This window comes from Mustela putorius, unplaced genomic scaffold (genome assembly GCF_011764305.1).
Source record: "Mustela putorius furo isolate JIRA1106 unplaced genomic scaffold, ASM1176430v1.1 tig00001130_pilon_pilon_pilon, whole genome shotgun sequence".
NCBI classification, from domain to species: domain Eukaryota; kingdom Metazoa; phylum Chordata; class Mammalia; order Carnivora; family Mustelidae; genus Mustela; species Mustela putorius.
This window is the reverse complement of record NW_025421584.1, coordinates 662,686-686,865: the sequence shown is the minus strand read 5'-3', so window position 1 is coordinate 686,865 and position 24,180 is coordinate 662,686. Positions and strand designations below refer to the sequence as shown.

The 24,180-nt window shown below is 37.7% G+C and overlaps 1 protein-coding gene across 4 annotated transcripts in view; it reads left to right on the top strand.

The window, feature by feature from the left end:
- MPP7 (MAGUK p55 scaffold protein 7) overlaps positions 1-24,180 on the top strand; it is a 287,917-nt gene that overhangs the window by 187,043 nt on the left and 76,694 nt on the right. For all 4 annotated transcript variants that reach the window (XM_045087412.1, XM_004779351.3, XM_045087410.1 and 1 more), the window contains 5 exons: positions 15,255-15,336; positions 15,912-15,997; positions 18,698-18,772; positions 19,249-19,445; positions 19,927-19,991. In XM_045087412.1, coding sequence (XP_044943347.1) covers positions 15,255-15,336; positions 15,912-15,997; positions 18,698-18,772; positions 19,249-19,445; positions 19,927-19,991 — 505 coding nt within the window. The remainder of the gene's footprint in view (positions 1-15,254; positions 15,337-15,911; positions 15,998-18,697; positions 18,773-19,248; positions 19,446-19,926; positions 19,992-24,180) is intronic.

The following is a 24,180-nucleotide window of genomic DNA, read 5'->3' as shown; positions in this document are numbered from 1 at the left end:
CATTTATTTTAGCACTAGAATTTATACAATGTCAGATTACATCAAGGGGGTTATGTTGGGCAGAATGATGCCCAGTGATGTCATGTCCTAGCCTTCAGAACCTGTGAAATATTACTTTAAATATCAAAGGGACTTGTCATGATTTGATAAGAATCTTGAGATGGGAAAAGTATCCTGGTTTAGATGGTGGGCCTTCTGTCATCACAAGGATTTTTACCAAAGTGGAAAGGGGAGGCAGGGAGGCAGAGTCACAAGAGGTAATGATTTAAAGCAAAGGTTGATGTTGCCATGAGCCAAGGAATGCCAGAAGTTTCTAGAAACTGGAAAAAGCTCAAGGATCAGATTCTCTCCTAGATCCTCCAGAAGGAACACAGCCCTGCTGACACCTTGATTTTAGCCCCAGACTCATTTTGACCTCCCGAACTATAAGATAATTTATTTGGGTTGTTTTAAGTCACTACCTTTGTATGGCACATTTGTCACAGCAGTAGACTATGAGTACAGAGTGCATCCATATTTTGATGAAACTACGTTCAGAAGAAAAGTAAATGTTATTGTCTAGCAGTTGATTTTAAGTGTGTTGTGGCTCATTTTGTCTACTTAAGACATTTTTGTATTTAATGTCGATAATAATTTATGCTTTTCATCTGTGGTTATAAGCTCTGTACTGGTAGCCTAAATATCTCTTGGTATTTATTATGAAGGTGACTTACTTAGTAAGGCCAAACAGTATGTAGTTTGGATATAGAAAGATCTACCTCAGGGCCTATCACCCTGAAGTGACTAATTCTTGGTGGCTTCTGTGTATCCCTCAATAAAAAGTGCATTTTTTGTTTTGATAAATTCAGGCTCTTAGATAATCGAAAGGAGTTCAGTAATTCCTTAGTAATCATTTCTTGGATCAGTCGTAGTTTCCTCAGCAAGGTTTTGGGTGTGTTGGTTTGGTGAGCTAACATTTAAACCCTCATCAGCGACGTGTAAGTCCCAAGCCTCTCCTGATCGAATTAAATCTTCCAGATGTTTGTCAGAGAAATTAGGGTACACTGCACTGAGATGTTTCAAAAGTTTTAACTGTGCCTGCTGAAAATCAGTTTCCATCTAACAAGCAATTGAATGAATTATACAGAATACCCTGAAGTGGTGTTATCATACTTTGTTCCTGAACATACCACGTGCGTTAGCTAGTGTGTATGTAACCACGGAAGTAATTAGCCCTAACGTGGACATCATCACCCTTTGTCGGTTAGCTTCTTAAAGTTTATAGAAGTAAAAACTACCCCAGGATGTTATTTAGGGGGGAGAAGTACTGTACGTTTGGTTAGCAAGAATAGAAGGAAAGGCATGGGAATAAAAATTTCGAGTTTCCCTATGGTTAGACAGAGCCTGTGGGACTATGCAGGTGCTAAGAAGAGGCTAGAAATTGTTAATTACAACTTAACAATTACATTAAGTTGTTTAAAAACTAATTATTTCTTGGGGAGCCTGGCTCAGTCAGTTGAGTATCTGACTCTTGACTTTGGCTCAGGTCATAATCTCAGAGTCATGGAGCCTGCTTAGGATTCCTTCTCTCTCTCACTTTCTTCCTCTGCCTCCCCATGCTAAATAAATAAATAGGTAGGTAGATAGATAAGTAAAATTTAAAAATCATTTCTCTTAAGCACGAGAATTTTTTCTGGATTTGTAACATTTGTATATTCTGGAGATACCTTAAATATTTCTTGGAATTGTTCAGTTTCTTATTCCTGTATCATGATATAATTTGGCAATTTTGTATGCTTAAGAGCATTTTCTTTCTATTTTTTCATTTTCTCTCTACTCCCTCTTATGTGGGGTGTTTAAAAATTTTAATTCCATTGCATTTTTATCCATTATTCTTATTCTGGTTTTTGCCTATTTTTACATAAATTAAAATTTTTTTCCCTCTATTTCTCCATTATTTAAAAGTAAATTAATAATCAAAGTTTTTCCCCAAACTTATGCAGCTAACTTCTTCGCATGCTAGGTTTATTTTTTATACTGATATTCCATATATAAGGCAATTTCAAGTGCTTTTAAGTTATTTTACTTAAAAAAAAATTATTTTAGTCACTGGTCCTTTGTCTTCCTAGTAAGCCACAATTCGCATCTTTTTTGTTCAAGGAGCTGTATTTAAAAAACAAAACAAAACAAAAAACCGCAAATAGAAAACAACATCTACATGGGATGGAGAACTCCCCCAAATTATTTGTTAGGATTCCTGAAAACAGTATTAAGATTTCGGATGTCATTTCAACCTTGGAATATGAGGTCAAGGAAGGCAAATTACTTGTCTTGAAATTTTTTTCATCCAAATGTATAATTATTGTATTATTTTTAGTTTGGCAGCTATTGTAAAGTAAGAGTATTGTATGAATAAACTTAAAGTTTAAAAAATGAACTAGTCAGAAAAGGAGAAAATAGTCATTTTCAACAAGCTTGTCATTTTGTATTTGTCAAATGTCATTTGTCATTCGGAGAGGTTATTGGAAAAGCCACAACCACCAAAGGGGTAGAGGGTTGGGGGAGAAGACGACACTGGGAGAAGAATGAGTCTGAGGCATCCTTAGGAGAATGAATCCAAGCAGTTAAGAATCAAATAGTTGAAATGAGGGACGCCAAGCTGAAATAAAATTCTAGTGATTGGATGGATAATAAATGTTTGGCAAATGATTCAGGAGGAAAGGCCATAAGATTTAGCAATCAGGGAGTTGGTTTATCAGTGTTATTTAAGAGTGTAATTTTGGGGGCACCTGGGTGGCTCAGTGGGTTGAAGCCTCTGCCTTCGGCTCAGGTCGTGATCCCAGGGTCCTGGGATGGAGCCCCACATCGGGTTCTCTGCTCAGTGGGGAGCCTGCTTCCTCCTCTCTCTCTCTCTCTCTCTCTCTCTTTGCCTGCCTCTCTGCCTACTTGTGATCTCTGTCTGTCAAATAAATAAAATCTTTAAAAAATGTAATTTTGGGGGCGCCTGATGTCTCACTTGGTTAAGGATCTGACTCTTGATTTCAGCTTAGATCATGGTCTCAGGGTCCTGGGATTGTGTCCTGCATCAGGCTCTGTGCTCGGGGAGGGAGTCTACTTGAGGATTCTCTCCTTCTCCCTCTGCCCCTCTCCCACCCACTCACTCACTCCTGCCACACACACTCTCTCTCAAATAAATAAACCTTTTTAAAAAATATAATTTTGTTTGTTAGACTGAGTTATAATGCAGTGAAAAAAATACCAAGCTTGCATTAGATGACCTAAATGGGAAGCTTTATGGTATCACATATTTGCTCTGTATCCTTATAGGAAAAAGTCATTTAGCCTCTCATCCCCAGCTTTCTTATTAGATCATCAGGAGATATGCCTCTACAAGAGTGTTTTGAATATCCCCTAGCATAATGTATTTGAAATGCTTTGTAAGTTTTTAATGCATTACCACACATTATGTGACTGTTTCACAGAATGATGACATGGTAGGAGCTCTAGATGATAGTTATTGAAGGAGAGGGCCATTTGCAGGGAAAAGAGGCAGTGAACACAGATCATGCAGGTATTTGCCATGGAAAGGTGAGAGGGAGATAGTTTGAGGGAAGCGATGGTTAAATGAATGGAGAAGAGGAGAGGAAAGACACTGGTCAGGATGCCGGGAGCAGACCTGTCCTCCCTCCCCATGATGGTAGAATAATTTGTATCCGTTTTATAGAGAAATAATAATAAATACTAATTTTTAAACAAGCTTAAGAAAATGACATTCTGTTAGTGAGTGGATTATGATCCTGAATTCAGTTTCTGGCATGGGTTGTCCTTTCTTCCTTCAGAACTGCGGTGCTCAAACTTCAGTATCCGAAGAACTGCCTGAGGTGATTACCTAAAATGCAGACTTCCCAGCTTCTATCCCCTAGAAAGTCTGCATCAGTAGGTTTCATAGGGGGCCTGGAATCTAGATTTTTAAAAAATGTCTCCAGTATTCTTGATGTAAGTGTTTGGTAGATGATACTTAAAATCATGTTGATTTCAAAGGTTCAACCTGAAATCACCTGTGCTACCAGCTGAAGGAGGAGGTCTTAGAATATTGGCAGTCTTGTAGGAGATGCAGTCTTTATGTAGAACATCATGATAGCCCAGTCTCAGGAGTCCTCTTTTGTAAACTGATTTACAGCAGTAACAAGACACATTTAAGCAGAATTAGAGAATAATGGGATGCCTGGGGGGCTCAGTCGGTTCTGTGTCCAACTTTGATTTTGGTTCAGGTCATGATCTCAGGGTTGATGAGATCAAGCCCTGTGTAGGGCCCTGTGCTGAGCGTGAAGCCTGCTTGAGATTCTCCCCTGCCCTCTCTGCCCCTCCCCAGCTTGTGTGTGTGCCCTTTATCTCTCTCTCCAAAATCATATGGAATAAGCTTAGAATACCTACATAAGAGAATATGGAAGAACTAAAACATTTGATACAATTTTAATTCATTTTTGCCTTTGTAGACTTTTGTATAATAGGACATGTCATGTGCTCTCTTTTATTGAGTTTTGATTTTCATGCAACTACGTTCCACTGGGAATGCGTCCAACAACTGTGATAAAAGAGGTTTGGGAAGCAATATAGAAGTAGAACTCTTTAAGAATGAAGGGATCAAAATGAAGATTGAGTCAAGTGCAGGTGTCATGTAGAAAGTGAGAGGTGATTTCTCCGAGTCTGTAGTTCACCCTCGAGGGATAAGGTAAAATCAGCAGATAGCAAGCAGTTCTGTTTCAAGATTCCTATCTCCAGCAGAGTAACCCTTCAGTGTTGGCGTGCTCTTCTTTATCTACGTAGTCTAGAAATGATTTCATCCAGCCCATGGCTTTAAAAGTAATCTGTGTGTCAGTGACTCCCAGGTCTGTTTTTCTCTCAGATCTTTTTTCTGAGTTCTAAATTTGTATGTCCATCTGTGTACTTGATATCTCCATTGGAATGTCTGATGGACATCTCTGTCTTGACATGTCCAGAAGTAAACTGATCTTACCCCCAAATCCATTCCCCTTCTAGGATTCCTCCTCTTAGTTGATTACAATCCCATCTTCCTCACTGCTCAGCCAAAACCCAGAGTCAGTCTTTGATACCTTTCTTCTTTGATGTCCCATTTTTGGGTCCGTTGGGAATACTTTTGGCTCTGCCAATAACATCCAGACTATTCATCACTTCTCCTCCTGCCAGTCAGATCCAAGCCTCCTTCATTTTGGCCCTGGAGTATTTTAACAACCTCCAGTTTGTTTCTTTACTTTAGCTTTTACAGTCCTTCACCCTTAGACAATAGGTCTCAGAGTGAGGCTGTTGGATTATAGCGGTTCTGCTGTTCAGGTTCTCCCTGTTTCTTTCAGATTAAAATCCAGAGTCCTCACAAGGATCTACATGATCTGGCTCTCTGTTAACCATCTGGCCTCAGTTCCTACTGCTTTTCCCTTCTTTCTTTAGTCCAGCCACACTGCGTTTTTTTGCTTTTCTGGATCATTCTATTCATAGCCCCATCTCAGCACTTTTATGCTATTTTCATCTGTTCTTTCTCTTTGGTTAACTCCCATCTCTCTCTCTCTCTTTTTTTTTAAAGAAAGAGACGGGGAGGGACAGAGAGAGGAAGAGAGAGGATTTTTTTTTTTAATTTATTTGACAGACAGAGACCACAAGTAGGCAGAGAGGCAGGCAGAGAGAGGAGGAAGCAGGCTCCCCGCTGAGCAGAGAGCCTGATGCAGGGCTCAATCTCAGGACACTGGGATCATGACTTGAGCAAAAGGCAGAGTCTTTAACCCACTGAGCCACCCAGGTGCCCCAAAGAGAGAGACTATTAAGCAGGCTCCGTGGTCAGCACAAAGCCTCTTTTAGGGCTCTGTCTCACAATGCTGAATGGTGGACCTAGACACTGCCCCCCTTCTTCTCCTTTTTTTTTTTTTTTTTCTTTACTCAGTGACATTTTCTCATTGAGGCGTGTCTTTCCACTGTTTTTCTTCTTCCTGCCCTGGCACTCCCGATCTTTCTCACCTTGCCCTTTCTCATACCCATGGTGTTGGCCACTTTTTAACGCCCCTTATATCTCATTATTTCATCTTTTATTGTTCTCTCTTGTTAGATGTAAGCTCCACAAGGGGCCAGAAATTCTTAGTTTGTTTCATGACTGTATTACAAGCTCTTCAAAAAGAACCTGGCACAGAGTAGGTTCTCAGTAAATATTTGTCAACTTCACTGAGTCACAGAATAAGTCAAAAGGACTAGCAGTAAGGGGTGCCTGGGTGGCTCAGTCAGTTAAGTCTGCCTTGGGCTCAGGTCATGATCCTGGGGTCCTGGGATTGAGCCCCACATCGGGTTCACTGCTCGGCAGGGAATCTGCTTCTCCCTCTTTCTCTGACCCTCCCTCTGCTTGTGTGCTCTCTTTCTCTCTCAAGTAAATAAATAAAATATTTTTTTTAAAAAAGCGGGGGTGGGGGGACTAGCAGTAAGCACAACAAACTGAATGGTCCAACATTGAAAAATAGTATAATTTCTAGTGAAGAAAGAGATTTATGCCAGTTACCTAATTCTGTGTTATAAATCACCCCAAATTTTGTGGCTAAGACAATAATATATTATTATATTTTGTAGTTTTAGAGTTTGATAGGCTCAGTGGGTGGTTCTTATTTTTTTTTATTTATTTTTATTTTTTATTTTTTTTATTTTATTTTTTAATTTTTTTTATTTTTATTTATTTATTTTTTTAGGTGATTCTTATTTAGAGTCCCTCACATGTACAGTTAGGTGGTGGTTGAGACTGGATTGTCTATGAATTTCATTCCTAGGATTAATGCCTGGGTTGGGATGGCTGAGAAGTTGGGGGCTGATCAGTCATCTCCTAGGTGGTACCTCCATTTGGCTAGTGTGAGCTGACTCACAGCATGGCAGGAGTCATGATTTCTTATGGTATCTGACTTCCCAAAGAGCCAGTATTTCAAGAGGCCTAGGAGGCAGCTGCAATTCTTCTCATAGCCTTAAATGACTTAAAACCATTTTTGCCACTTGATATGGGAATATGGCATGCACATACAAAAAGGGAAGGAATTGTTGATCTCCATCATAGATAAACTACTGCAAGGGCAATGAACTTATAAATTTATGAGTAAAGGTTATGGAAAGCTACAGGGTAAGCAGTATTAAATAATAGTTAAGATTAAAAATAAGCAATTCTGATGAGTTTGCCTTAGATAAGTCCTGACTTCACTGCACACTAATTTTCTGATCTTAGACAAATTAGAGCCATTTGTGATTACTTTCTCATCTATAAAATATGAATAAATAGGGATTTGGGTTCAAGAGGGCGTGTAGGAAGATCCTGAACTCCAACCCTCTCTCCCATATATACAACAAATGCACAACTGCATATAGAATAATTTGAAAAAGACCAGCAAACTGGATGAACAGAACCTCTAAAATAAAGGGCAGAAAGGACAGCATTGAGATGGATAGGAGAGGGCCATCTTGCCAGAAACAATCCACTGTATGTTCAGTGATCCACAGTGAAGGAGAATCTAAAAAATACAGAAGTTTTCTCTGAGTGAGGGGTTTGTGTTCCACATCAGGCACCCCAAACCCTTAGATCATACATGAGAGAGATGAGGACCATAAATGCCAGACTTTGAAAACAAACAGAGATTATGTTCAAGAAAACCATGGAACTACAGGGAATGGAGAACTGGCTCTTAAGGGTTCATGTGTAGACTCATTCACCCAGGGACTCAGTGGGAAAATTCTAATTTGAAAAGCACCTAGACTATATATGAAGGAGACCCACTTACTAATCTTAAAGTGCTTGTCAGAGAGGCAGAAAACTTTTGGAACTTTTCCCAGGAATGGAGACACTGGCAGGTGCCGTATTTGTGACCTTATCTACCTTGTTAAAGTTGGTGAGGGTGGGAGTCATTTGGGAACTAGACCTCTAACCTGCTAGAGATGCAGGATGTGGCCAGCTGAGAATCCTGCCAACCCAACACTGCAACTGTGGGTCCCAGCTGGGCCAGCCAACAGCCCTGCCCACCCCTTTGCCACAGTGTAGCCTCGTGCCGCTCAGGGCAGCCATGCATTACAGCCAGGCTGGGCACTAGCCCACCACACTGCTGCATCACATGTGGCAGGGTTACATCTACTGTGTGACATAAGATTCATGCATCCCATACAGGGGATGCTTCTTGAGCCCCTAGCGCTGGTCAGAGGGGATTGAGTTTCTAGGCCATATGACATCTCCTTTGAAAGGTCACTCTTGCAATACTAGGAGAAGTGATTGATTTACCTAGTACATAGAAATAAACACAGAGAATCAGGCAAAAATGAGACATAAAATGTTCCAAATAAAACATGACAAAACATTAGAAAATGACATTGATGAAATGGAAAGAAGCAACATATCTGGTAATTCAAAGTGGAATGGTCATAAAGATGCTCACTGAAGTCAGAAAAAAATTGGATAAACACAGATCCTCAACAAAGAGAAAATATAACAAAATTCCCAACAGAAAGTACATAGCTGAACAATACAGTAATTGAACTGAAAAATACACTAGAGCAATTCAACAGACTGGATGAAGCCAAAGATCAGATCAGCATGCTGGAAGAAAAAACAATAGAAGCCACTCAGAGCAGCAAAAAAGAAAATAATGAATGAAAAAAAGTGAAGATAATTTAAGGAACCTTTGAATCAATGTCAGATGGAATAACATTCACATTATAGGGTTCCAAATACAAAGTAGACAGGGCCAGAAAGCTTATTTGAAAAAAATAATGGCTGAAAACTTTTCTAATCTGGATAAGAAAATAGATCTAGAGCTCCATGAATTCCAGAGAGTTCCAAATAAGGTGAACCCAAAGAGATCCATACCAGGACACATTATAATTAAAAAAGTAAAAGAGAGAATCTCAAAAAGCTGCAAACAACTTACTGTGTCAAGTAAGACTATCAGCAGATTTTTCAGCAGAAACTTAGCAGGCCAGAAGAGAGTGGCATGACATATTCAAAGCGCTAAAGGAGAAAACTTCTAACCTAGATGTCTCTACTGGTAGGTTTAGTACTCAGATTTGAAGGAGAGATTAAAATTTTTACATATAAGCAAAAGCAGAAACAGTTCATCATCATTAAACTGGCTCTATCAGAAATGTTAAAGGGACTTCCCTAAATTGAAAAAGAAATGGCACTAATAATAAGAAAGTGTATGAAAGTAAAAATGTCACTGGAAAAGGTAAATATATGGTAAAGATATTGGATCAACTGCTAATAAGGCAAGTTTACTTACAAAAATAATAAAATTGACTAAAACTAAAGTAATTAGTTAAGGGGAGGTGCAAAATAAAGAGGTATAAAGTGTGACATAAGAAATATAAAACAAGGGAGGCAGGAAGAAAAAAAATGTAAAGTTTTAAAATATGTTCAAGTTAAGTTGCTGTCTACTCAAAACAGACCACTATATACACGGGAAGTTATAGGTGGACTTCACAATAACCACAAAGCAAAATTTATACTGAATACACAAAAGAAAATGAGAAAGGAATCTAAACAATTTAAAAGGAAATCATTGAATCGCAAGGGAAGAGAGAGAAAAGAAAAACAGATGGGAACCGTGAAAACAGCCCGAAGACAATTAACAAAATGGCATTGAGTATGTATGTACCTATCAGTAATTACTTTAAATGAACTTAATATTCCAGTCAAAGACAGTGGTTGAGTGGATTAAAAAAAAAAAATCCATATGCTCTCTTTAAGAGGCTCACTTCAGAAGTAAGGACATACATAAACTGAAAGAATGGAGAAAGATACTCTATGCAAATGGAAACAAAAAGCTGGCATAGCTATACTTAGAACAGACAAAATAGACTTTAAAACAAAAACTATAGTTAATGAAAAAGGGTGTTATGTAGTGAAAAAGTTCAATCCAACAAGAAGACATAACATTTATAAATATATATGCACAAAATATAGAGGCATATAATAAAGCAAATATTACAGACCTAAAGGGAGAAATTGACAGTAATACAATAATAGTAGGAAACTTTTAAAATCACACTTACATCAGTAAGTGTGGATACATCTTCCAAACAGAAACTCCATGAGGAAACCGTGGCTTTGAACAATACATTAGACCAGATGGACTTAATAGATATGTACAGAACATTCCATCAAAAAAGAACAGAATACACATTCTTCTGAACTGCACATGGAACATTCTCCAGGGTAGATCATGTTAGGCCACAAAACTAGTCTCAAATTCAAGAAGATGAAATATCAAACATCTTCACCCACAATGGTATAAAACTAGAAATCAATTTTAAGAAGAAAATTGGGAAAACTCCCAATATAGAGATCAGACAGCATGCTGTTCAGCAATCAGTGGATCACTGAAGAAACCAAATAAGAAGTGAAGAAGTACCTAGGGATAGAAATGAAAATAGGAACACCACAAATCCAAATATTTTAAATCTGTGAAAGTGATTCTAAAAGGGAAATTCATAGCAGTACAGGCCTACCTCAAGTAAATCTTAAATAATCTAATTTTACACAAAAAGGAAGCCCATAGTTGGTAGAAGGAAAGAAATACTAAAGATCAGAGCAGGAATAAAGGAAAGAGACAAAACGATAGAAAAGGTCAATGAAACTAAGAGCTGGTTCTTTGAAAAGATAAAGCAAGTTGACAAACCTTTGGCCAGACTCATCAAGAGAGAGGATTCAAATAAAATCAGAAATGAAAGAGGAGATCCAACTAACACCACAGAAATACAAAGAATCATGAAACTATGAACAATTATATGCCAACAAACTGGACAGCCTAGAAGAAATGGATAAATTCCTAGAAACATAAAAAATTTTCTAAGACCAAGTGATAAAGAACTAGAAAATCTGTATAGACCAATTACTAGCAAGGATATTGAATTAATAATCAGAATTTCCCAGTAAAAGTCTAGGACCAGATGGTTTCACAGATTATCAAACATTCAAAGATTGAATATACATACTTTTAAAACTCTTACAAAAAATTGAAGGGGAGGGAGCACTTGATGAGTTTTAAAGCTTTACCCTAATACCAAAACTAGATAAGAATACCACATATACTCAAAGTTATGGGCCAATATCATTAATGACACTGATGAAAAAATTCTCATCAAAATATTAGCAAACTGAGTTCAGTAATACATTAAATCGATCATAAACCACGATCAAGTGGGATTTAGTCTAGGGAATCAAGAATGGTTCAATGTCCATAGATCAATCAACATGACATACCACATTGACAAAATAAAGGATAAAAATCATATGATCTTAGTAGATGCAGAAAAATCATTTGAGAAAATTCAACATCCATTTATATGATCCAAACTCAATGAAGTGAGGGGAGATAATAAAGGCCATATATGACAGACCCACAGCTAACATCATACTCAACGGTAAAAAGCTGGCAATTTTTCCTCTAAAATCAGAAACAAGAAGAGGATTACACCCTATTGCTACTTTTGCTTAACACAGTACTGGAAGTCCTAGGCATAGCAATAAAGCAAGAAAAAGAAGTAGGAACCATCCAGGGGAGGAAGAACTAAAACTATAACTATTTGCACAATATTATATTAACATAATATTATTTGTAGAAAGTCCAAAGACTGCAACAAAACTGTTAGAACTAATAAATGGATTTAGTGAAGTACAGGGATACAAAATTATCACAACAGAAATATGGCATTTCTATACATGAATAATGAATTATCAGAAAAACAATTAAGAAAACAATCTCCAAAACAAATAAAATACTCAGGAATAAATTTAACCAAGGAAGTGAAAAATCTGTGTATGGAAAACCATGAAATTGATGAAAAAGAAGACACAAATAAATGGAAAGATAGTTCATGGTCATGGATTGGAAGAATTAATGTTGTTAAAATGTCCAGACTACCTAAAACAATCTACAGATTCAATGCAGTCCCCTCTCAAAATTCCATGGGCATTTTTCAGGGAACTAGAACAATTCTAAAATTTGTATGGAACCACAGAAGATCCCAAATGTCCACAGTAATCTTGAGAAAGAAGAACAAAGTATGAGGCCTCATGCTCCTTGATTTGAAATCATACAACTATAGTAATCAAAACAATTTGGTATGGGCATAAAAACAGATACACTGACCAATGGAACTGAACTGAGAGCCCAAAATTAAACCCACACATAGTATGGACAGTTAATTTGCAACAAAAGAGCCAATAACATACAATGGAGAAAGAAATGATAATAATATCTCTCTCTCTCTTTCTCTCTCTCCCCCTACTAAAAAAATAAACTCTAAAAAGAAAAAAAAGATACATGCTCCCCTATATTCATTGTGCCATTATATATAATAACCAAGACCTGAAAAGAACCTAAATGTCCAGTAGTAGACAAACAGGTGAAGGAGATATGGTGTGTACGTATATACCGCAGAGTATTACCCCACCATTAAAAAGGACATGGAGAGATCTTGAAGGTGCTATGCTAAGTGAAAGAAGTTAGAGGATGACAAATACCATATAATTCTATTCATCTGTGAAATCTAGAAAAAAGCAAATGAACAAATAAAACAAACTCGTAGATACAGACAACTGATTGGTAGCTACCAGAAGGTTGGTTGGGGGACAAAATGGGTGAATGGGGTCATATAGTGATGGGTGGTAACTGGACTTCTACTAGTGATCTCTGTAGTCCATACATATGTCAAATTGTAATGGCGTATACCTGAAAGTCATAATAATGTTGCATACCAATTTTACCTCAATTAAAAACAGAAAAGTAAGGGGGGAAAAGAATGCTCTGAAAAAATGGGTAATTAATCTTAAATTAGGTTACCAGACCCTTCTGCCATTAGTCATACTCTGATGGGAGGATTTGAGATATTGTTAAGGCAAATGAAAGTTTGTGTAATCACACTAGTTTTATTAGAAAAATGAACTACTGGGATTTCATCAAGATCAAAAGCTTTTGCACAGCAAAGGAAACAGTTAACAAAATCAAAAGACAACTGACAGAATGGCAGAAGATATTTGCAAACGACATATCAGATAAAGGACTAGTGTCCAGAATCTATAAAGAACTTAGCAAACTCAACACCCAAAGAACAAATAATCCAATCAAGAAATGGGCAGAAGACATGAACAGACATTTCTGCAAAGAAGACATCCAGATGGCGAACAGACACATGAAAAAGTGCTCCATATCACTCGGCATCAGGGAAATACAAATCAAAACCACAATGAGATATCACCTCACACCAGTCAGAATGGCTAAAATCAACAAGTCAGGAAATGACAGATGCTGGCGAGGATGCGGAGAAAGGGGAACCCTCCTACACTGTTGGTGGGAATGCAAGCTGGTGCAGCCACTCTGGAAAACAGCATGGAGGTTCCTCAAAATGTTGAAAATAGAACTGCCCTATGACCCAGCAATTGCACTATTGGGTATTTACCCTAAAGATACAAATGTAGTGATCCAAAGGGACACATGCGCCCGAATGTTTATAGCAGCAATGTCCACAATAGCCAAACTATGGAAAGAACCTAGATGTCCATCAACAGATGAATGGATCAAGAAGATGTGGTATATATACACAATGGAATACTATGCAGCCATCAAAAGAAATGAAATCTTGCCATTTGCAACAACATGGATGGAACTAGAGCGTATCATGCTTAGCGAAATAAGTCAAGCAGAGAAAGGCAACTATCATATGATCTCCCTGATATGAGGAAGTGGTGATGCAACATGGAGGCTTAAGTGGGTAGGAGAAGAATAAATGAAACAAGATGGGATTGGGAGGGAGACAAACCATAAGTGACTTTTAATCTCACAAAACAAACTGAGGGTTGCCGGGGGGAGGGGGTTTGGGAGAAGGGGGTGGGATTATGGACATTGGGGAGGGTATGTGCTTTGGTGAGTGCTGTGAAGTGTGTAAACCTGGTGATTCACAGACCTGTACCCCTGGGGATAAAAATATATGTTTATAAAAAATAAAAAAAATTAAAAAAAAATACATTTAGGAGAAAAAAAAAATAATACATTTCTGGTGATCTTGGCTGTAAGTAAACTTTAAAGAAAAGCAGAACTTACCATTAACAGTAAGTTAATGACGGGTCTTTATGGGTCTGGTGTTTACGATTGTGGAGAGATGCTCATTTAAATCTTTGGACATGACCACATGCTTGGTGAAGAAAAATGTCACAAAATCTGATCACTTAAGTATTTGATTTTTTTAACCATTATTAGGTATCTGATAGTTGTCATAGAAAATATATTTATTATAAATGTATTCCTAATTTTGTTTACATACCTTTTTTAATGATACACACGTGTGTATTGACGTGAGAAAAATGCGACTTTCTTTTTCCAGTGAATTCTGCCATGATCTAACGTGCATCTTTTTCGATGTGTGTTGCCATTGTAGAATGCTTTCCTACACCGATGCCAGTTTCTTCGAAGGAAAGTCATAAAAAGGTGTTCAAAGTAACCATTTGTGCCTGATGTTCTTATAAAGCAACATTCAGTTAATTTGCTTCTGAACATCCATAAGTGAAGACTTTCTGGATCCTTTTTGAAATTGTTTCCTAATCTTCTGCCAGAATGTTGGTTCTCTTTGTACCAAGTGCAGTCCTAGTACGTGAAGACCTTGGAGTAACAGATCTTCTCTCCATTAGTTTATCTTACCACTAGGCAAGAAACATGACTAATTTCGGAGTTTAATTTTTCTCTTTTTTTGTCATTATGGCTGAGTTCTTTTACCATAGTAGTGTAATGAAGGATCCTGAAACTAAAAGCCAGTTGATCTGGGTTTCAGTTTTCTAGTTTATAGGAGATTTTTGTATTCACTTAATCTCAGTGGAGCCCACCTTCTTCATGGGGTATTAGAAAGACAAAGTGAGATGAGCAGATGCTGTCAGGGGGCAAAAACAAATCATATTCAAATACAAGGCATTATAATGGAAAAAAAGATATTTGTATTTTTCATTGTGTTGAAGAGGTTAAAGACTTGAAAAATCCTTAAATGGTGCTGAAAACTGGAGAGGTTGTGTCTGATAGAAAATCTTTCCAAGTCAGGAATGTTTGTACGATGAGGGGCATGGTGTCTGTTCCTCCTGCCTCGTACCTTTAATTTTTGTGTAATTGTTTTCACTTTTTCCGGATAAATGTCCTTATTTCGGCTCCCTTTCCTGCCACCCAGTGCACACCTTTACCCACAGGTACTTTTTTTTTTGTTTTCCTTCAAAGGGAGCTACCATTAAGAAAGACGAGCAGACTGGAGCCATCGTTGTGGCTAGAATCATGAGAGGAGGCGCTGCGGATAGAAGTGGTAAGCATTTTTTTAAAAAAAGAGGGAGAGAAGTGGTAAGGGTTTCAGCACCAGCCACGTGAACAAGTCATGCTGCATTTCATGGGCAACATTTCCAACATGTAATTAAGAGGATAACGATTTTTTGATGTAATACATCAAAACAGTAAGATACTTTGCTCTGTGCTGAACTGTGAAAACCTGTTGAAATACATGATACATCTCACTCAACTTTACAATCTCCGTTTACATGGGCTTCCAGAGTGATATTAGAGTCTGTTTCAAGTGTTCCTGATTCGAAAAGGATGACTGCATGTGTGCAGCCTTTAAAACAAGATAAAAATTCTTTTGTTAGGTGAAAATAATACACGTTTCTAGACAAAGGCTGCGCTGCTGATGTTATTTCTTTGGCAGCATTATAACGTGGTAGTCTTTGATTCATTGCTGTTTAGAGGCACGGAATCTGAAACCAGAGAAGCCTAAAAGTGTCCTCATGTATTCGGGGCACCAAACAATGCTCGGAGTATGGACACAGTTGAGAATTGCGGTTCTTTCATAGGTAACTCAGCTAATTTATCCAATTTGCTACTTCTCAGGTCTTATACATGTTGGTGATGAACTTAGGGAAGTGAATGGGATTCCAGTCGAGGATAAAAGGCCCGAGGAAATAATTCAGATTTTGGTAAGCTGAAAATGTATTTTAAACTTGCAATAAAAATGAAATTGAATTAGTATGTTTCAGACTTGGTTACAAATGCAGAATTTGGATTTAGCTGTCCAGAGCTGTAATCCCAGCTTTATTACTTAATCCCTGTAAGTCCTTGGAAATTACCGTACTCTCTGCATTGTGCTGGCGTTTTCATTTACGGAATGAGAGCAAGAAGAGGTTAAATACCTCATGGCCTCAGTGTTTTGAGGATTAAATGACTCATGTATATAAAGAGTTTATTTCAGGGCCTGTCTCAAATAGGCACTTAAGAGACGGCATCTACTCTGTTACTCGTGATGAATTTTTCTTTTTCCTTCTCCCATGGACATGGGCAGACTCTTGGCTATGCTTTCTAGGTATCTAAAACAGTGAGACTGATTTAGATGCCTCGTGAAATCTAAAACAGAACAAAATTATTTGAGGCCTTGGCAGTATTAATTTTCCAGTTCATTTGTAAGGATAAAATGAGGGAGACTTGTTGCTTTTAATGTATGAAAATGTAAACATACAGAGAAAGAGTTTCGTATCTTCCAGCAGACCGCCGTATATATGAATATTTAGTATGTGATTAAGATGGCATTTTAAATCCATGGGAAAACCAGGAAGTCATTTCATAAATGGTACTGGATACATTGATGATTCAGTTATAAAAAAGAAAGTGCCTATTTTACACTATACCCAAAACAAATCCCAATGAATTTGACTTTTTAAAATATTTAAAAGTAAAGGAAGACTTTTTAAACTTGATGTGAAATTCAAATAGAAAGATAACTGAGGTGATGGCAGGAATTGAAAACTTTCTGTATGGAAAAAGATGCCATATGTTACCTGAAAGACCACATGACACTTAGGAAAAATATTGTCCATATATATGATAGGAGGTATTTTAATGTGTAAAAAGTTCACAAACATCAGAGAAAAAATATTTATAGAAAGGTTTACAAAAGAAAACATGAGGTCTGAAAAATACTGGATTAGAGGGATTTGAAAGCCTGATAATGGCTAGAGTCTGGGCATGTAGCCCTACTCATATGTTTCCAGTGGTGGGATGAATTTAGTAGATCTTATGAGATGGCTGTCTACCATTCGAATTTTAAATTTGCATACCCTTTAATCAAGAAGTTCAGTTGTTGGGAATTAACCCATGGGAAATAATTTGGCAAGCGTACTATATGAGCAAGATTGTACAAAATACTTAGAAATAGCAAGAGGGTTGCACTGATTGACTAATCACTCATCCACATGATGGCAATCACAATGGCTGGTAGATCTATATGACTTGTAATCCTAGTAATTCTTACAGTGGTCGAGCGCTTAATGATACTGTTCTAAGGGCTTTGAACACATTAACACATGCACGCATGCGCGCACACACACACACACACACACATTGTAGAATGGGAAAAGATTATAGAGAAGACTTGCTTTCTTTCCCCATTGCAGTTCAGTATTCTTTGAATTCTTAAGATTTGTCTGTTATTTTATGATAAGTAATAACAGTGATATTACCTGTTTGAAATCACTCCTGCTCGAAAATTTTGATACTTACACTGTTAAACCCCCTTTTTACTGGAGTCTCTGTCCTGGTGCTGCTGCCTTACATTTGCAAGAGCTGATTTCTCTGCAGCTTTTCCCAGCTGGGCTTTCAGGGGCTTCCACTGGTAAATGGAAGTTGGCTGTGGCCCATGGACGTTGACAAACAATACAAATCAGGGCTTCCTCTCAGCTGCCCCCAGAACAGAGCCCTGGTTTACGATAGTGCACCTCAGAGATAGTACCCAGTCTCCCTTGTCTCTCTCTCTCTCTTCCCCTACCCTCTCCTTCCTGTGTCCTTCCTCTCCTCTGCCTGATGGCATCTTCCTCTTTTCTTTTTTCCTTCCTTCCTCTCCAGTATGTGCCAGATACTTAGTGCTTTCGTGGAGCTTAGAATTTAGCAGGGATAACAGATACTAAGAAATAACCATATAAATGATTACTTCGTACGGTTAGGAGAAATGCTAAAAAGAAACCGAGAAAGACATGAGAGGGTATGAAAGGGACATCTGCTCTGGTCTGAGACGGTCGCAAAAGAATGGCCTGTATTGTTGTTGCTTGCTTTAATTAAATTAATAGTTAATCTTTTTGTCTTTTAATTAACCTATTACATTTGGCATTTTACTCACTAATAGCAGTGAATGCTCGTTATTTTTTTCTGCTGAGCATTGCAGCTAATTGTGTGTGTGTGTGAGTGAGTGAGTGAGTGTGTGTGTGTGTGTGTATTATATAGTGAATTATACAACTGCATTGCTGACAGTACAGGTATTCCTAAAAACATGGATGCCACTACTAAAATGTATCATCTGAACTTTGCACATCATCCTTAATATTGTCTGTATCAGGCAGTCTGCAGATTCTGTGCTTCTGTTTTGAAGTAGCTTAGCATGGATGCGGATACATTTTGAAAGTGCACTGAAGGTCAAGTGCATTTAGCGTTTCGTGTTTTTTAACTTACTTGAGCTCAAGTGCTTTCTCATATTGCAGGAATTTCTACAAAAATAGTTTTCTCAGTTTGGTTTATCTAAGAGTAGAAACCTCAAGCTTATAAATTTTCAGCATCATTCCCTTTTCTATCTATTTTGCTTTCCTTCTCCTGGGCTCTAGAAGTTCTCTGATAAGTCTTTCCTCTGTTACCAGGCTCAGTCTCAGGGAGCAATTACCTTTAAGATTATACCCAGCATCAAAGAGGAGACTCCATCTAAAGAAGGCAAGGTAATCATTCCTTAAAAAATCCTTTTTTGTTTTTGTTTTATTGGCGGTGGCGGGTGCTAATGTTTTCCCATCCTCGTTGTCACAGTGAATTCATTTTCATATTCTCTTTTTGAGAAAAAGTCATTTTTTTGGGGGGGGGGACACCTGTTTGGCTCAGTCGGTTAAGCATCTGTCTTCTGCTCGGGTCTTGATCCCAGAGTCCTGGGATCGTGTCCCACAACGGGCTCTCTGCTCAGCGGGGAGCCTGCTTCTCCCTCTGCCTTCCCTCCTCCCCCTTGATGCTCTCATGCTCTCTCTCTCTCTCTCTCTCTCTCATAAATAAATAAATAAAATCTTTTTTAAAAAATAAAATAAAAATTATTCTTTTTTCTTTAAAAAAAAAAAGTATCCTTAAATCAAAGAAGAATCTTGGCCCTTTCCCATTTATTTATTTATTTATTTAATATTTATTCCTTTTAAATGAAACTCTCTTCCAGATGTTTATCAAAGCCCTCTTTGACTATGACCCTAATGAGGATAAAGCAATTCCATGTAAGGAAGCTGGGCTTTCTTTCAAAAAGGGAGATATTCTTCAGATTATGAGCCAGGATGATGCAACGTGGTGGCAGGCAAAGCACGCGGATGATGCCAATCCCAGGGCAGGCTTGATTCCCTCAAAGCATTTCCAGGAAAGGTGAGCTGCTGGCGCGCGAATAGTGGTCTCTCTTCAAATGACCTTTTGTTCTCTGCAAAATAGCAGTGGAAGAGAGTTGTGATAAAAGGAGCACTAAAACCTTGCTTTAGAATCCTTTATCCCTCAGGTTTGGATTTCTGTTTTGTCTAACTAAGGATGAATAATGACCAAAAATAATACGACAGGACCCGGTCATATTCGGTTTTTGTGATGAAGCAACTGGAAAAATAGCACATTAATGTCTGAAACTCTATTGATGTGAAAGATGGTGGGGAAAGAAGAGTGATTTTGGAGTGGGGATGACTTATAAAAATTTGAAAAGGAGGGGATTTATTTTTTAATTTGAATAGATTGCATTGTGTTCATTTTTACCCCCTGGCTTCCTGTTCCCCCCTCCCTTGGGACTTTTAATATTTTGGTGTTATATTAATCTTGGATCTGTACTGAAAATTGATAGGCATTGACTTTCTTTTTCCCCCAGGAGATTGGCTCTGAGACGACCAGAAATACTAGTTCAGCCCTTGAAAGTTTCCAACAGGAAATCATGTAAGTTTGTTCATAAAAATGCAGAGTAACTAAATCTCGCTGTTTATTTTTGACTATTAAAGCAGGTGTTTGTGGGAGGACGAGAGCTCGTGGTGCCTTGTGATGGCTTTCGGATCATCATTTCACGGCAACCAAATAAGAAACGCGCAGTAGAATATTTAAGCGAATCTTTTGAAGAAAGGGGGTGTTTGTGGTTGTTTGTAATAAACCCATGACTCACACTTTAAGCAGCTAACTAGCAAGGCTACCCTTCTTGACTTCTGAACGTGGGTGTTCTTATAAATGTAACCTCAAATGCAACGCTTTTATTCCTCCAAACCTAGAAGGTTCGGGTAAGACACTTCTTGGTAAAATCAGGGGAAGGAAATCTGCTACTTTCCTGGGCACAAAGGCACTTGGGCCTGAGAAGAGTTGTTCTTGTTCTTAGCTCCTTGCTTGTCCAGAAATCAGAGTAACTCTGACCTTCAACACGCCTGTTTGGAGTTGTTACAAGAAAGGATTAAAACAAAACAAGTGCAGGAAAAGGAGGAGGTAGGGTTACTGAGAGAAAGATAGTGCGGGTCGGGCTGCCTTCTTTTCCTCCTTCACACTCCTGTTGTCTCAGCTTCCCCTCTACGCCCCGCCCCCTCAGCCCTGTCAAGTCCCCATCCCATAAATTTCCTCCTCCATCTCCCTAAACATTTCATGGTTTCTAGGTATTTTTAAGAGTTAAAAAAAAAAAAAAGCCTTTTGTTTTCAGTACAGAGATTGTCCATTAAAAGACGAACGCACAAGTAAAATGGTGCTGGAATCTTACCCCAACATCTGGTTTTAGTATTGTCGCATTTTTCACATCTCCTGTTATTTCTGTCAGTTTGTCGGCGCGTATCGCGCAGCAATTACAGTTTAAGAGAGCCAAACTACGGTCGAGTATAGTATAAATCTCACAAGCAAGCGGATACTTCAGGTGGAGCACTGATTCAAAAGCCTGCTTGTTCTTGCTCCGTTGAGTCTGGGCCGAAGGAAAACCCCCTTGTCATAGAATGCCGCATGGATTGTGACATCGGAAAGTGCACAGTTTAACCAGAGGTTGCATCGTTCCTAAGTTGCGATGAGTTTTTGCTGGCAGAGCCTCCGCGGCGGCCACCTCCCTGGCCCTTGGAGGGATTTCTAAATTGGGGTCCTGCAGGCTTCTTTACACATTTGGTGCCTGGGGGTTACAATGTGTGTCACACGAGAAGGAAATCAGTGTGATTCTATTCGAATCTGAATCCTACTCCCAATTTGTTTGAGTCTTAGGCCACTTAGAGATGTCCAGTTGGTAGAATTGTGAATTTTCATTTACTTGTTTTTATAAATGTGTTTCTTTTTTTTTTTTTTTTAAAGATTTTTTATTTATTTATCAGAGAGAGAGGGGGGGAGAGAGAGAGCACAGGCAGACAGAATGGCAGGCAGAGGCAGAGGGAGAAGCAGGCTCCCTGCTGAGCAAGGAGCCCGATGTGGGACTCGATCCCAGGACGCTGGGATCATGACCTGAGCCGAAGGCAGCTGCTTAACCAACTGAGCCACCCAGGCGTCCCTAAATGTGTTTCTTAAAAAAAAAAAAAAAAAAAAACCTACATAAAATGTGTATATTGTCTTTCTAACAGCTCTCCTAAAACTAGTTGCAGTATAAATGTGTGTGAATGTCAGAAGGAGTGTTTGTGGGCTTTTAATTATAATGGGCAATGTTTGTCTGGTAATATGAGGAGTTTTTATGTGATAGTCTTTAATATTTGACTCTGAAAAATATTCCAAAATTACTAACATGTCCTTATCTGGATGTTTTAGGGTTTTTTGTTTTCTGTTTGTTTTTTTGTTTTGTTTTGTTTCTGCTGCCTCTTGAAGACGATTTAGGAATGTTTACTGATTCCCATCCACACTTCCTTCCTTTCCTTCTTTTCTATTTTTTTTTTTTAATTAGACTTAATTCATGGACATTCGTGTATTGGTGGTTCTCATATAGGGATGTTCTCTATTTTTAAATAAAAACAAATCGGGTCAACATTATCCAGATCACTAGTGTGTAGTAAATGTGGCCTTATTCAGAGAGACAGTCTGTGTCTATGAAACTTAAATAGAAAGTTAGTACTTTTATTGTCAAATAATCAGAGTTCCATTTGAAGTTTTTTTTTTTTAATGTTTTCTCCTAAACCCCTGAACTCCAAAGTTTTGCAAAAATTATTATACTGGTTCTGAATATTTTTAAGGTCATTTAAAAGCACTTTGTTCACTTTGTTCTGTAATCTGTGTATCTGATAGTGATTCTTTACATAACTACCCTTGTAAACTATAAAGGCCATCTAACCCAACACTTTCTGGACTTCAATTGGTACCTAGAAGATTTTTAGGATAGGACATCCATCTTGTCCTTTGCTAAACTACAGAATAACATTATGAAGAAAAACAGAAAGTTAACATAAAATCTTTTATTTATATGACTTTGAATAATAATTCATAAACTAGGTTTTAAGAAACGTTTCTAATTTAATGTAAATATTTTAAAAGAGAAATAATTCTGTCATGCTGGTGTTTTATAAATTTATTATAAAATAGTCATATTGATAATTTTTGGCACTAAATTGTACAAGTGCGCTTAAAACCTATGAGATTGTGTTAAACGGTGAATTTAGAATAATGACTTCAATCAGATAATAATATGTATCATATTAGCCAGTTAACTTCTTTCAGAGAATAATTGCCTGCATTACTGTGGTCTTACTCTTTATTTGACTCACGGTATATCATCATAACTCAAGTTCGCATGGAGGAAAAGCTCTGGAAATTTAAGGGTTCAGTCAATGTCAAGATCAAAGTCAGAAAGGACTGGAGAAGGCATTTATGTGGAATCGAGCTATAGATCCTGACTCCATGGTAGATAAAGACAGGAGCCATAAAACTGACATCTTCAGGCTTTAAAACTGGCATCTTTACGCCAAACTGTGGTATTCATCTTAATGCTTGGTTATTTCCTCTCCTCAAGAATCTTGGCATATCTGATACAGATTGAGAAAATAGGCTTCTCGAACAAAATAATCTGCCTCTTGTAATTAAACATTCCTTAAAAATATGCACTCTTAAAACTAAAGCGTAAATGAATCTTAGAAGCTTGGTAGAGGGGACTCTTCCCCACTTCCTCCTCCAACAAAGAAATTGGTAATAGAATTCTGTGTTCCCTCCCTTTCTCCATCATCCGATGAGAGGCTCTCACATAATGGATTTACCTTAGTAATAGAGACAGAACAGCCTAGAAGTCTGATCAGTTCTCTTTGACATGACCGACTTTTAGATTTTTACATGAAAGACACAGGTTAAGTGTTTTGGAAATTAGTTTAAAGCCTGTCTTAAGTAACGTATAGAAGTTTTAAGGACAGCCATTTGGCAGCTTGCAATTTTTGTGTCGATATTACTGAAAGTACTCTGTGATTTTTCTGCCAAAAGCTTATTTTTTTATAGTTCAGTTGCATATATAAAGCAATATGATCTTACCTAGCCTTCAAAAAGAAATATGATTTTCTTTGATTAATTAAAATGCTTTTGTTCCGTTTCTGTTGAAATTAAACTTTATAAGTTTTTGTCTTCCTAATAATACAAACATTAGTAACTTAGACTTCAACAGTATATAACATTTTAAATCTAGTTTACAGGGTTTGCAGAAAAACCTCCTCTTATTCAAGTAGTGTATGTTACAGGAGAAGATTCCGGTATGATTTTTGTTTATGGTGCTTAGTTTCTTTTTTTAGTTATTGAAGTATAAATACCTTAAAAGATCTCATACTGCTGATTGAATAATATCCATTAAAAATTTTTCTTTTACAAAACAGTTCTTACAGAATTTTTGTAATTAAAAAAAAATCCTGAAGGTATGATTTTTTTTTTAAAGATTTGAAGGTAAAAATACAAAATACTGTATCTTAGAATCTGTTTTAACCAAATGTCACTGCTGTCGTATGGGTACAAGAGAAAATATTTAACTGGAGCCAGAGGTGTCCATTCAAGCAGCATATAACCAAGTCCACTCAAAGACAAGCATTTCGTGGGTTGAAGATCACAATCTACCAACAGTACAGTTTAAACACGGAATGAGCAAATTCACTCTTCATGGTGTCAATGTTTTGGAAGGCCAAGCATTTGAGAATAATATATATACAATGTTCTAGGCTGTTACAAC